Raw genomic sequence first — 14,656 nt, forward strand, 5'->3', positions numbered from 1 at the left:
TATGAAAAGGAGACTAGCAAGGCGAAAGGATCATTCTTGTCCATAAGAATTCTACCGGTATCTAACATTTGTCTTAATTTGAGGAAGATATTTCTGAGAAAGTACATTTGGAACACAGTAGAGAATCGAAGCGTTTGAGATGTGGTGCTGCGGGAGGATGCAGAAAATTAGGTGAACTAGGAAGTTCTCTGCCGAATCGGCAAAGATTCAAAAATCCATTTTGGCTGCGGCACGTTGCACACCAAAAGCCGTGGTCTGTGGATGTACGGTGTGGGATTCTGGAGGACAGAATTACAGGCCTCTGTTTCATCGAAGAGAATCTTAATAGTAGGAAGTACACCACATTCCTGCAAGAAATATTATGTCTGTTTTTGGAAGAAATCCTTTAGGAACAAGGAACAGAATGTGGTATCAACACAATCGGTGTCCGGCACATTTTTCGCTGATGGCTAGAAATGAGTTGCAGAGATAATTCCCAAGTCGTTGGATTGGACGTGGAGGAGATGTGTTGTGGCCGGCTCGCTTGCCATTGATTTAGAAATTAAAACTTTCTACACCGCCAAGGGAACGTATACCTCAGTATTTGGCATCCGTTTCAAATTGTTACCTCTACCTTTCGTGAGAAAAATTGATCTTAGCAGATGCACAGAGAGATGGACAAGGTTCAAAATGGTTCAAATGGCTCTAAGCACTATGGGAGTTTACATCTGAGGTCATCAGTCCTCTAGACTTAGAATTACTTAAACCTAACTAACCTAAGGACATTACACACATCCATGCCCGAGGCAGGATTCGAACCTGCGACCATATCAGCAGCGCGGTTCCGGACTGAAGTGCCAAGAATCGCTCGGCCACAGCGGCCGGCATTCGGTGAAGAAAGAAATATGTTGGAACCACTAACAGGAAGAAGCTGCAGGACATATGTTAAGATATCTGGGAACAGGTACTAGAGGGCCCTGCAGTGGGTAAAAACTGTAGGGGAGTGCAAATATTGCAACACATCCAACACATATTTGAGGACGTTGGATGCGAGGGCTAGAGGTTGGTACGGAAGAGAATGTCACGGTTTGGGCACATAAAAGCACTCAAAAGACTAGGAAAAAAGTGATTTTTCACACGTCTCAGAAAGCACCGACAACGACACTCGCTCATGCCGATACTGAGATGAGTGGAACCCAGACATCGCAGTTGACTCTTTCCGATGTCACAATATTTGTGGGTTGGACGTAGCAGGTTGCGCAATCCCTGCCTCTTCACAGACAGCTGCTTTGTTCTCGTGACGTATAGCTCGCAGCCAATAGCTCACGCTACACCCCGACGGATGTATGACGTCTGACGACATTCCAGTTGTCTGAAAATGGCACTGTTGCATTCGCTTGGTAACGGAAGCGCTCGCTCTCCAAAGGAGCAGCTACCTGCGCTTCAGTTTCTCACAATCATCTCAGTGGAACCTTGTATTAGACAGATTACTGATACCCGTTCCCATCAGACATTAATTTGGCTCTGTGGTGAGTGTACATTTCAGGTGATTATTTTTTCTTTTACGTATAGTGTGATGATAGGCTCTCACCGACAGAAGAGAAAGCCTCATTTGCTGTAAATTCATGTCTCTTTTGTATTTCAGCTCCTGTGGCCACCACTGCGCAACCTGTTCATCCCGGTATTCCTCAACTGCTGGCTGGCCAAGCACTCCCTCGAGAATATGTTCGTAAGTATCTTTTGTACGGATGCCGCCTTATCTTTATCCAGAAAAACTAAACACTCTATTGTTGATGATACCGGCAGGTAACTTCGTTAAAAATTAATCACTTTTTTAAAAATCACACTTTAATTCCAGAGAAGATCTACCATAACATCAAATGATGTTATTGCAAATGTAATAAATTATTATTATAGTTTTCGCAGATTATTACATATTTTACCGAGGACAATGATTAATTTGAATGTAACATGATTATTCAGTTTATCTTGTTTCCATCTTCTTATTCTCTTCCCAAAATCTCTTCGTTCTTTGGTTGTATTCCTGTTTCCTTTGCTCTGTCCGTATTTTACGTGTTTCCTTTCTTTCGTCTACTTCAAATTTCGTATTCATAAATTTGTTACTGAATTTGTCTCTTGCATTTATTATTTCCCTTCTGATCCCTGCTTCTTTTAGGTCTTCTTCTATTTCTTGAAATCAACTGGTTGTTTTGACTCAACTGTTTACCTTCTTATGCGTAAATACTTATTTATAATTCGTTAAGCACTGTTTATAACCTATAGGCACAGTGACAAAAATGTAAATAAAATAGCTAACATATGTACATATTCCAGGCCACTGATGATGCCTTGCAGAAGATAAAGGCGAAACGCGTATGGCACTAAAATTGTGTTTTATTCAGTTGCTGTCAGACGGTCCATAAGTGAAAATTATCAATATACCGTAGTATTACGCGCAACTGAGGAGGACAGGACCACAAAAGTTGAAGATGCTTATAAATATATTTATTCATCTATGTCTTTGAGTATATCCGATATATACTATTCATGAAGAACTTGGTTTTAGAAAGCACAGGGACATTAGGCAACTGGCCTACTTTTTGTTCTATTCCTTTTATATATATTTATTTAATTTGTTTATGTATTTAATAATGTGTGTCAGAGCGTATTTATGGTCCAGCCGTAGGAACATTTATTTAATTTCAAGTTATTTAAATGTAAATCTAGTATTTAGATAGTGTTTCATTATGTTTGTGAATGTGCGTTGGCTTGAAGATATGGCGGGAGCGCTCTAGCCAACCAATCATTTCTAGAGAGGACACGAGGTAGTTCAGGGGGTGCTGTATAGTATGGGACAGGACGCGGATTGCTGGACGCGACGGCGCTGCCGACGCACGGTTTTGAGAGAGGCTTGGAGTGTGGAGCAGTTTGCGCGTGGTCGCGGAGGATAGAAATATTTCGGAGTGCCGACCTGTGCTCTTGTGTGATTTCCGTGGCTTCTGCAGAGAAGAAGTAGTATGTGTTCAGAAGTGAATGTCTCGCGAGCTATGTTGTTGTTCATAACTAATTACGTGACGTAGGAATCTATTGTTTCCCTGTTATTCAACTTATATTTTATTTAATTGCTGGACCATCGACACCAATAAGTGTTTTGCTTAAATATACCGCAGTCTCAAATGTACGTCTACTATCGTATTCATCATTTAAAGTCGTTAAGATAGTACCTGCAGATTTTATTTAATTGCAAACTTTCATTTATAAATTTATATGTTGCATTCATAATTCGCAATTGCCGAGTGATAGAAACCTTCGACCATTCGATTCATGTGTGTATTCTTATAATACGAGGGCAGTTCAATAAGTAATGCAACACATTTTTTTTCTGAAACAGGGGTTGTTTTATTCAGCATTGAAATACACCAGGTTATTCCCCAATCTTTTAGCTACACAACACTATTTTTCAACGTAATCTCCATTCAATGCTACGGCCTTACGCCACCGCGAAATGAGGGCCTGTATGCCTGCACGGTACCATTCCACTGGTCGATGTCGGAGCCAACGTCGTACTGCATCAATAACTTCTTCATCATCCGCGTAGTGCCTCCCACGGATTGCGTCCTTCATTGGGCCAAACATATGGAAATCCGACGGTGCGAGATCGGGGCTGTAGGGTGCATGAGGAAGAACAGTCCACTGAAGTTTTGTGAGCTTCTCTCGGGTGCGAAGACTTGTGTGAGGTCTTGCGTTGTCATGAAGAAGGACAAGTTCGTTCAGATTTTTGTGCCTACGAACACGCTGAAGTCGTTTCTTCAATGTGTGAAGAGTAACACAGTACACTTCAGAGTTGATCGTTTGGCCATGGGGAAGGACATCGAACAGAATAACCCCTTCAGCGTCCCAGAAGACTGTAACCATGACTTTACCGGCTGAGGGTATGGCTTTAAACTTTTTCTTGGTAGGGGAGTGGGTGTGGCGCCACTCCATTGATTGCCGTTTTGTTTCAGGTTCGAAGTGATGAACCCATGTTTCATCGCCTGTAACAATCTTTGACAAGAAATTGTCACCCTCAGCCACATGACGAGCAAGCGATTCCGCACAAATGGTTCTCCTTTGCTCTTTATGGTGTTCGGTTAGACAACGAGGGACCCAGCGGGAACAAACCTTTGAATATCCCAACTGGTGAACAATTGTGACAGCAGTACCAACAGAGATGTCAAGTTGAGTACTGAGTTGTTTGATGGTGATCCGTCGATCATCTCGAACGAATGTGTTCGCACGCTCCGCCATTGCAGGAGTCACAGCTGTGCACGGCCGGCCCGCACGCGGGAGATCAGACAGTCTTGCTTGACCTTGCGGCGATGATGACACACGCTTTGCCCAACGACTCACCATGCTTTTGTCCACTGCCAGATCACCGTAGACATTCTGCAAGCGCCTATGAATATCTGAGATGCCCTGGTTTTCCGCCAAAAGAAACTCGATCACTGCCCGTTGTTTGCAACGCACATCCGTTACAGACGCCATTTTAACAGCTCCGTACAGCGCTGCCACCTGTCGGAAGTCAATGAAACTATACGAGACGAAGCGGGAATGTTTGAAAATATTCCACAAGAAATTTCCGGTTTTTTCAACCAAAATTGGCCGAGAAAAAAAATGTGTTGCATTACTTTTTGAACTGCCCTCGTATACTGTAGACTCAGCAGTATTTGGCCTGTAATGCGGCAACTACGTATCCCAACCCATAGACAACGAAACCGGGAAAAACTTTTAATATTTCAACGTTGAGTGGGAGGGTACGTAGTTGAGGGCCACCACATCACCATTTCATTTCAATTCATTTTAATTAAAAAGCCCGCAAGTTTCAGAGTGTGGAAGTAAACGAAGAGGTCATGTAGGTAAGTGGGTTGTAATGTGAAGAGGAGGTTAGGTTTGGGGACGGGCGTGGTAGGAAAACGAAATGAAAAGGGGACCAGAATGTATAGCATGAAGGTGTAAAGAATAGGGAAATATGGAAAGGGGTGGTAGTGCTTGGCACGGGACAGAATAGGGAGGCTAGAGCTAGTGCTGATGAAAAAAGGTAAAGTTCGTGGTACAAGCCTGCACCGCGCTGTTGACCTGATAGCTGGCAGAGTGCAGCCATTCTTCGCCGCGGCACTAGCAGGTGGAGGGTGATGAGTCCCTCGTCCCAGCCGCCTTTTACCACCAAACTCTAGTACCGGTGCTTCGTTGAGAGCAGGCATACCGGACCTGGGACCGCCTTAGAGTGAGTGGAGAGAGCAAAATTCCCCACTCGTACTCGGGATTGAACGAGTAACATCCAGGACCGTAGTCTAGCGCTCTGAGTGCTAGATCACTACGGCTGCAGCCACTCGTGATAGGATGTACAAATATCCGGACGGTTTTCATTGTGTTGGGATCAGAGTCGGTTAAAATTTGAATGGGAGAAGGTATGTGAAATGTGTAGGTATAAGAATGCGTTGGTATAATTACGGCAGTATTCCAGGCTTACGGATTAGAAGGGATGTGACGGAATTCACTTTTATGTATTCTGTAGTATTCGTACTACCACAGAGAGACAAGTCGTTGTTTTTCGTTGTTACCAAAAATTTCGAAAAGTTCTTGACCAATTTACTCCAGATTTTGACACGATACTCTAATAAACGTCCGAAAGAACATGGGCTGCATACACTCATTTTCAGGAAAAACAGAACACCTTTAACGACTAGATATAGAACGTTCATATTCACAGCACGTGTACATTAGCATTTTCTACAGAAATGATTTGCATTTGAACCATGTCGGCCAGCGGGTTCAAGGTCACCACTGATATAGCGGCGCAACACCACCTACCGGTAAAATGTGCCTGTGGCTCTCGTTCACACGGTAAACCGAAGGTAATGGATCAGTGTGACTTGAGTAGACTTGCAGGACGCCTCGCAGATGTCTGCGCGAACCGTACCGTCGAATCAGTGAGTCTGAAAGAGGGCACATTATTGCCATGCGAGAATGTGGTGCATCCACCAAGGAAATTGCTGCTCGGTGGGACTAAGTGTTTCGGCAGTCCAGAGGATTCACGAAAGGCCAGGTCGCACCACCCAGACCAGCCCCAGAGAAGACTGACACCTCATCCGAATGGCATTGCAGGACAGATCTGCTTCTCCCTCGGCTCTAGCACAACAGTGGAACACATCGTACTCCATCAGGGTGACAGTCAGTCGCCGTTTACGGCGGCATGGGTTACGTGCGCGTCGTCCTCTTCTCTGCCTGCCTTGGTCGAATGTGCAAAAACATGCCAGGTGCCAATCGTGTGTGGAACGACGTTACTGGGACAGGAATGGCATCAGATAGTGGTTTTGGAAGAATCCAGGTTCTGTTTGTTTGAAAATGATGGCCGCGTTCATACAGGGAGAGTGGCGCCACAGTCACTGCATTCGCACAAGACATACAGCGCCAGCTGAACGCCTTATGGTGTGGAGTACTGCTGGGCTCAAATACAAATCACAGTTGGTGATTTTCCAGGACACTGTGACCAGTGTGACCTACGTGAACGATATCCTGCGACCCGTAGCCATACCCCTTATGCACAATACCCCATATGCCGTTTCTCAGCAAGACAATGCACGACCACATGTTGCTGCCCGAACACGTGCCTGTGCCTTCTTGGTGTCATGGGATGTCAACTTTTTGCTCTGGCCCGCCAGATTACCAGACTCGTCGCCAATCGAAAATATGAAAGATATGGTGAAACGACGTATGCAGCGCTGTGACGCATTTCCAACCAACCTAGATGAACTTTGGAACCAGGAAAATTCAGCAAAGATGGTTATACCACATGACATTCGCACCTTATTACCGTCGATGCCATCACGTACGGGACAAGTTGTCAGGGCCCATGGCAGACCCTGTGTGGCTACTAGGCAACAGGACACATGCTGAACCGAGAGGGCTGAAACGCTAATCCCTTCTGCAGAACATATTAATGTACATGTCCTGTGAATATGAATGTCCTATCTCTAGTCGTTCAGAGTGTTCTGTTTTTTTCTGAATATGGGTGAATATTTTTATTATACACACAATACATAAATGGGAAGCTTTGTCAGCAAAAATCTCCAAAAGTGCTTGACCGATTGACATCAAATTTTTACTCGACACTTTAATAATCATTCAGACGGACAAAGGTAATATACAGTATATCTCAAGAGCAAAGGATTTACCCAAAAACCTCGAAAAGCTATTGACCGAGACACTCCAGATTTTTACACAATACACAAACGTTCAGACGGACATAAGCTAGATATTTTTTTTTTAAATAACGTTTTGCTGTTAAACCCGGCTTCAAGTTGGGAATGCTGTGCTGTACTGTTCTGTCAAAATGTGCGGTTCCGTTTTCTTTCTTTCTTTCCGTCAGTTTTAACTACAATAGCTGGACATGTAAACCATTAGACAAATTGTTTCTCCCATATATATTCTTCCTCGTTACAAATACATACATAATTTTAAACAAAACTTGTATACACAACAATGTGCTATTTTGTTTTCTTCCTCGCCGCCAGTTTTACAGGAAAAAGGAAAGTTGTATTTATGTATTATCGGCTTATGATTAGAATACTGGTATGGAGTCTGAACCGCCCAAAATTTTGTAATCTTTCCCATTATCAGATCAAAAATATACGAAATACTGTCCCCACTGTTCCGTCAGCTGGAGAGAAGTCTCTCATATCCTGTTTACCAATGATCCCAACAGTTGATCCATTGACTTTAAGCGACTTCAAATCCCATTAAAGGTTTCTTTTGCAATAACAATAAGCAAGGCTCAAGGTCAGAGAGAGGTGAGCAGGGGAGATGGAGGAGATGGACAGAAAGTAGGAGAGGGGAGTGGGGAATGTGGAGTGGGGAAATGGCCGTAGAGAAGGAGGAGGGGACGATGGACAGCGAGAGGGGGAACGAGTTTGTGATACAGGTATATCCAATTCTCATACATATTTAGTAACTGCGTAGCATTGCTGATCTCGCTCCCTCTCAACGACAGTCCTTCTACGTCTTGGAAGCTTTCCTAATCCATCCAAGATACTATATCTGTTCACCTTTGGATTGATTAGCATAGTATCACCAAAAAACTCTTTTGAGAAAGGAAACAGCCCACAGACTGTTCCAGTTTTGAGAATAATTGAAATCTTTTGATCTTACATGCCTGTTATGAAAAACGGATAAGCCAGACTCGAGTCACCGCGACCTTATTTTGTTACCGTGGTAACCGTAATTTTTATGATTGTTCCTAGATAATCAAAAGCATACGTGAATTTTGACTGAGCTTGTCTAACCCGTTTCGTTTTTGGACATCTGGACTTCTCCACTCAGTGAACTATAGTTTAAAATTAGATTTCAGTTCTAATCTAATTCATAAGCAGAGTCAGTTTGATGCGAAAGTATTTCACCTCCAACGTAACACAATGATTTTACCAAGGCTGCTAAGTTCACCTGTTTCTACTTATGATCAGCTGGCAAAGGGTGATGGACTCATCGCGCAGAGAATTTTTCTCCTGTTTAAATAATTTGTCATAGGTCGGAATAATTACAGTGGTAGAATCCCTTTGGTCTCAGTGTCTTCGCATACAGCACGACGACTTTGTCGAACATAACCTGTCAAGAGATTTTCTCATTATACTTTTGTTAATATTTTCAGTCCTTCCGGCCGTGGATCACGGTTTCTGCTCTCACTAATACCAAGCGAACAGTTACACCTGCAAGAAAAGTGCGGTCCACTCTTAAAGAGAAGCGAGTGTCAACTATTGCACTGTGGATTTCCGTTAGCTTTCTGCTGATGTAGCCTCCGTGTCCATCTCGTGTACTTAAAAACGATATGGGTGAAAGAGAACGCTGACTTCTTCCTCAGGAGTTAAACGACAACATGTTTCCAATAATATTGTGCCACATTTTTCACTAATACTGTGCCATATAATCCTCAGTGTAATAACCCCTGCATCACTTATGAAAGAACAACGCGTACAAGTTCAACAACACGCATCATATTAACACCTAGTACTTCCTATTTCTGGAATTTGCTGACTTGTGTATTCGTTGTTGACAGAACGACCTGCACCGGGCGATGCAGAAGTCGCAGTCTGCGCTGTCGCAGCAGCTGATGATCCTGTCGGCGACGCTGCTGTGCCTCGTCTTTACCAGGTAGGTGGTGCACGCTGCACTCTCACAGGTTCCGCTTAGGTGACTTGAAGATGCCACCAGCGAACACACAGGAACAACTAAGCTTCGTATAGTGTCGTATATTGACGATGTAATTACTTGTACGTTGTCACGCTGAAGGCTGTTGGGAGCCATCGAGGGAACTCCAAGACAGGAAATTAGGGACACAATGCAGAGAGCAGGAAAAAGCGGTAGCCTTCAGATTACCAGAGCTAAATAGTAACACTCGTGCCGTGCAAACTTCAGACGCTCTGGGTGGCTGTCGCAGGAAAGTTTCACTTCAGAGAATTAAGTGGCATTTCATCCACCGACTTCCCGCTGTTGTAAGGCATCGCAGCGGAAGACGCCACGAAACGGCACGTCTTATAAGGGAACCTCCACATCGCACCCCCCTCAGATTTAGTTATAAGTTGGCACAGTGGATCGGCCTTGAAAAACTGAACACAGATCAATCGAGAAAACAGGAAGAAGTTGGCTGGAACTATGAAAAACATAAGCAAAATATACAAACTGAGTAGTCTATGTGTGGCAACAGCAAGGATAGTGTGTGCTCAGGAGCGCCGTGGCCCCGTGGTTAGCGTGAGCAGCTGCGGAAGGAGAGGTCCTTGGTTCAAGTCTTCCCTCGAGTAAAAAGTTTAATTTTTTATTTTCAGACAATTATTATCTGTCCGTCCGTCCGTCCGATGCGACGTAACTGCGCCGTAGTATGGGGACGGCAAGTGAAATAGTTTGTGAAAAGATTTTATGATTTTGCGAAGCTGCACAGGTACACAGAGCAGTATTGTTTACGTGATCGTGTGTCAATTATCAAATTTCAGGCACTCACACATAATCAACTTCGCTCTCCAAAATTCCATGACACACTCAGATTTACTTGGACATATGCAGGGTTTGACGGTCTACACACGGAAAAATTTGAAAACGTTAAAAATATATGTTTTGACAGATCACAGGGAAAACTGTGCGACTGTGAAACTGTTGCATTCATTTGTTGCAGTTTATGTGACAACCTCTTATGTTTTCATCACTTTTTTGGGAGTGATTATCACATCCACCAGAAAACCGAAATCGGGAAAGGTAGAAGAATCTTTTTACCCATTCGCCAAGTTTACAAGTTTGGTGGATCGACAACATATTCCTGTCATGTGACGCACATGCCGTCACCATTGTCGTCTAGAATATATCAGACGTGTTTTCCTGTGGAGGAATCGGTTTACCCATGACCTTGCGATCAAATGTTTTCGGTTCCCATATCGAGGCACGTCCTTTCGTCTACAATCGCACGGTTTTGCGGTGCGATCGCAAAACACAGACACTAAACGTATTACCGAGAACAGAGACGTCAATGAACGAACGGGCAGATCATAACTTTGCGAAAATAAAGAAAGTAATCTTTTCACTCGAGGGAAGACTTGAACCAAGGACCTTCCGTTCAGCAGCTGCTCACGCTAACCACTGGACCAAGGCGCTCCTTAGCTCGAACTATCCTTGATGTTGCATATCTTGCGCAAGGACTACTCAGTTTGTATATTTTGCTTATTTTTTTTCATAGTTCCACACAACTTCTTCCTGTTTTCTCGATTGATCTGTGTTCAGTTTTACAAGGCCTATCCACTGTGCCAACTTATAACTAAATCCGAGGGGGGTGCGATGGGGAGGTTCCCTTGTTAGTAGAGACAGCAAGCTTGACACTTACTCCGAAGATCTCCAACGTCAGTGGGTTTACACAGGTTAGAGCGCTACTGCAGGAGCCTCTAACCACGAAAGGACGAAGGGCGGGGCCAAGTGGCGCAAAACACTGTTGTTGCTGGCCATAACAGGAGTGGCAGAGACGTTTAGCTTTCAGCTGAACGCTGTTGATACCAAACTTGGCGTTTCTTAATATAAAATCCAGAAGTATCCCTACCTACCGACTGGGAGCAGGGGAAGAATCTAAATGTGGTCGGCCAGAGGCGCGACTCCCAATATTGGCCGAAACTTGTTAAGTGCCGTTGGATTGGTGGGTCGACTACAGGAGGAGAGGGATAGTGCGCCACCACGATTCTTTAAAAGCCCATGTTTTTGAATTCAGAGGGAATTCGCTGTCAGATGCTCGTGTTCGGCCTCGGTAAGCTACGATATGCCTGTTTTCCTCACTTGGAGTGCTGCGACAGTGTTTGGCGCTACCCATGTCAGCGAGCTGCCTTCACTGGAAATTTGTCTTTCTGCGTTTGCTCCTCACCACTCGGAAATTACAAAATTACTTTAAACCCACTGTCTTTCCTCTTCCTGTGTTACGACATGATAATAGAAGCATTACGAGGGGCGTTTGAAAAGTCCGTGCAAAAACAAAAACTGCTTACGTGATTGGGGTAAACCTTTTTTATTTTTCATCATAGTCTCCTTTTAGACTTAAACACTTCGTCCAACGCTGTTCTAAATTGTTGATCCCGTCCGAATAATAGGAATTGTCCAAGTCTACAAAATAGCTATTAGTTGCTGCAATCACCGCCTCGTTTGAATAAAATCTTTGTCCCGCCAGCCATTTCTTCAAATTGGGGAACAAATAGTAGTCCGAAGGAGCCAAGTCTGGAGAATAGGGGGGATGTGAAACGAGTTGCCATCCTATTTCCATTAATTTTGCGTCCACAACTGCTGAGGTGTGTGCTGGTGCATTGTCGTGATGGAAAAGGACTTTTTTGCGGTCCAATCGCCGGCGTTTTTCTTGCAGCTCGGTTTTCAAACGGTCCAATAACGATGAATAATATGCACCTGTAATAGTTTTACCCTTTTCCAGATAGTCGATGAGGATTATCCCTTGCGAATCCCAAAAGACAGTCGCCGTAACCTTTCCGGCCGAAGGAATGATATTCGCCTCTTTTGGTGCAGATTCTCCCTTGGTAACCCATTGTTTAGACTTTTGTTTGGTCTCAGGAGTATAGTAATGTATCCATGTTTCATCCACAGTGACGAAACAACGCTTAAAGTCCTGCGGATTCTTCCTGAACAGCTGCAAACCATCCTTGCAACACTTCACACGATTCCGTTTTTGGTCAAGCTTGAGAAATCGCGGACCGCAACTTGCGGGCAACTTTCTCATGTCCAAATGTTTATGCAAAATATTATGTACCCGTTCATTCAAGATGCCCACAGCACTAGCAATCTCACGCACCTGAAACTTGGTGTGCGTTCTTTCCAAAGATGCTACTAACTAAATATGACCTCGATATGCGCCGGTGGTGCCATCTCTCGGACTTCGCAAGGACTCTTCAAACGCCCCTCGTATTTTTTACAGTAAGACAGAAAACCGCTCCACGAGGTAATTATCCGAATGGGTCGGAAATCGGTAGATTCAGGTTGGTATCCCACCGCCCTCCGGAGCGTCTTCAGAGGCGTCTTCGCTGCTCTTCGGCGCTTAATTCGAAGCAGGACTCCAGTCAATGAGATTCCAGGTCGAAGACGTGTTCGGAGACGCTCCAGACATTGGTAGGATGTCAAACAGACTGTCCCCCACCATGTGGCCCGACAACCAGGTGTGGTGCTCCAGGGCGCCATTTCATTTCATTTCATAGCAAGACCCCTTTCGTTGTCAGCCGCGGCACCCTTTCAGCACAGCGGTACATCAACGACATTCTACGCCCCGTTTTGTTGCTCTTCATGGCAAGCCGTCCTGGGCTTGCATTTCAGAGTGTTTCTACTGCTCGTGTTCGTGCTTGTCAAACCGTACTTTGGCTAACAAGGCCACGGGATTCCTCATCAACTGAGAGCATTTGGAGTATTATGGGCAGGGGTCCTCTCACGAGATCGGGATCTTGACGATCTATTGAGCCACTGTGACTGAATGTATCACGACATCCCTCAGGATTTGACACTCCACTCCTTTTCTCTATCGTCAGACATCAGCTAAAACACCCTGTGAGTGCGTTAGCGTGTATAGAATAAATGACTCTGGTAAGGAGTGGACCCTTATTCTATGACAGAGCACAACGGTGTTAGCTGTACACAAATTGTTTTTAATTCACGAGTATTGTCCAAAAAATACACGAATTTACATAGGTTGTAACATGACAATGTTAGGACAGTGGTCAAGATAACGCATTTCGTCCTGTTTAATCGAAATAACTCTGAACACAACAATATCAAAGTTTAACCAGAAGGTTCTTTACAAAATTATTCTTACTACAACATCGTAAGTTGGCCAATATTACGATGGAGCATCTGATTCCAGTTCTAAGTTCGGTACTATTTAGGATGACAATCACGTATACGGAGGATGGTTAGTTTTTGTGAGAAGCTGAGCAAAAGATTACTCAAGGTTGCTCGAGTTCACAGTGGACGCAAGCTGGTGAACCGACGAGTTTACGTCTCTGCGAGCGGTATTTACCTTAGCTGTGATGAGCTGTCAGTTGCATGGCTGCTCTCGTCCTCTGAAAGTCCTATAAAAGCTAATCAAAATCTTTGCTGATTTTATTAGCAGAAACTGTCCTATGTTTCTCGTTAGGCAAGAAAACATGCACTCATTCCTAGTCTTGAAATATTGCGATATTCACGCGCATGGATGTAGCGGCGTGCATATTACAACACCCTCTCAGTTCTCACAAGAACAGTTATCTACGTGGCTATTTCGTTTCTCCGCTGTTGGAGATCAATGACGCTACAGCTAATATCTAGCTGAATGTCAGCCGAAGTGAACGCAGTGTTCACAGAAAATTCATCTTTTGGCATCGTACAGAGTGTGATGCGCCCCGTTCTGCACTTGGCGCTGGTTCAGAGGAGAGTCCCTGAAATTTTCGATCTTGTGTCTCTCGTAGCAAAACTGTCCCCCATCTGGGTCCTTTCATGCTCCACGTTACGGCTTTTTCCGACCAATAGGAGCGTTCCTTTCATCTTGTGGAAACTATCTCTGCCAATCGCAACGTGCCTACTCTTCAAACTGCGTCGAAATTTCGGTACTTTCTTCCTTCCAAGTTCATTTCAGCCAACTGGACATTTTGTGCCCGCTCCAGACGCCTAAAAGTTACACGCGTACATCATGAGCGTATCACGCGCAATTCACGTGATCGACTGCGTCGCTGGTCTGTTTGTATCCATCTAGAAATTCTCCAACACAGTTTTCTGAAGATTCTCTCCATACCACGCCGGTGGCTCGCTACCCGCCCTCTTCGATGAGTCACCCAGCGTGTTCGTTGTCCCTCGCCATGGGTCACTTTAAGAGCGTTCCGTTATGCTCTGGCCGTGACATCACAACTCGCATCTGCTCCCAAACTAGGACGTTCCCTCCAGCAGCTTTTTTCTTCTCTTGCTCATTGACATGCATCAATACCAGGCTTGCATAGAGGTCAGAGGTAGACTTGCTCAGTTTGTGAAGCTCTTGAACAGATCAACCAATTTTCCTGAAACTGTTATCATTTGTTTGTCTATACACGAACATCACTTCCACCGATTTCCGTCGCATTCCGATCACTCGTTCGTGGTGTGATGCGTCCTTTTTAGGATC

General features: G+C 44.4%; 1 protein-coding gene across 1 annotated transcript in view; it reads left to right on the forward strand.

The window, feature by feature from the left end:
• The window catches only part of LOC124621966 (potassium channel subfamily T member 2), a 700,004-nt gene that overhangs the window by 276,594 nt on the left and 408,754 nt on the right, over positions 1-14,656 (forward strand). Inside the window, exons 5-6 of the mRNA XM_047147499.1 lie at positions 1,625-1,708; positions 9,068-9,162. Of these exons, the coding sequence (XP_047003455.1) occupies positions 1,625-1,708; positions 9,068-9,162 (179 nt within the window). The remainder of the gene's footprint in view (positions 1-1,624; positions 1,709-9,067; positions 9,163-14,656) is intronic.

The sequence above is a fragment of the Schistocerca americana genome, chromosome 1 (assembly GCF_021461395.2).
Source record: "Schistocerca americana isolate TAMUIC-IGC-003095 chromosome 1, iqSchAmer2.1, whole genome shotgun sequence".
Classification (NCBI taxonomy): domain Eukaryota; kingdom Metazoa; phylum Arthropoda; class Insecta; order Orthoptera; family Acrididae; genus Schistocerca; species Schistocerca americana.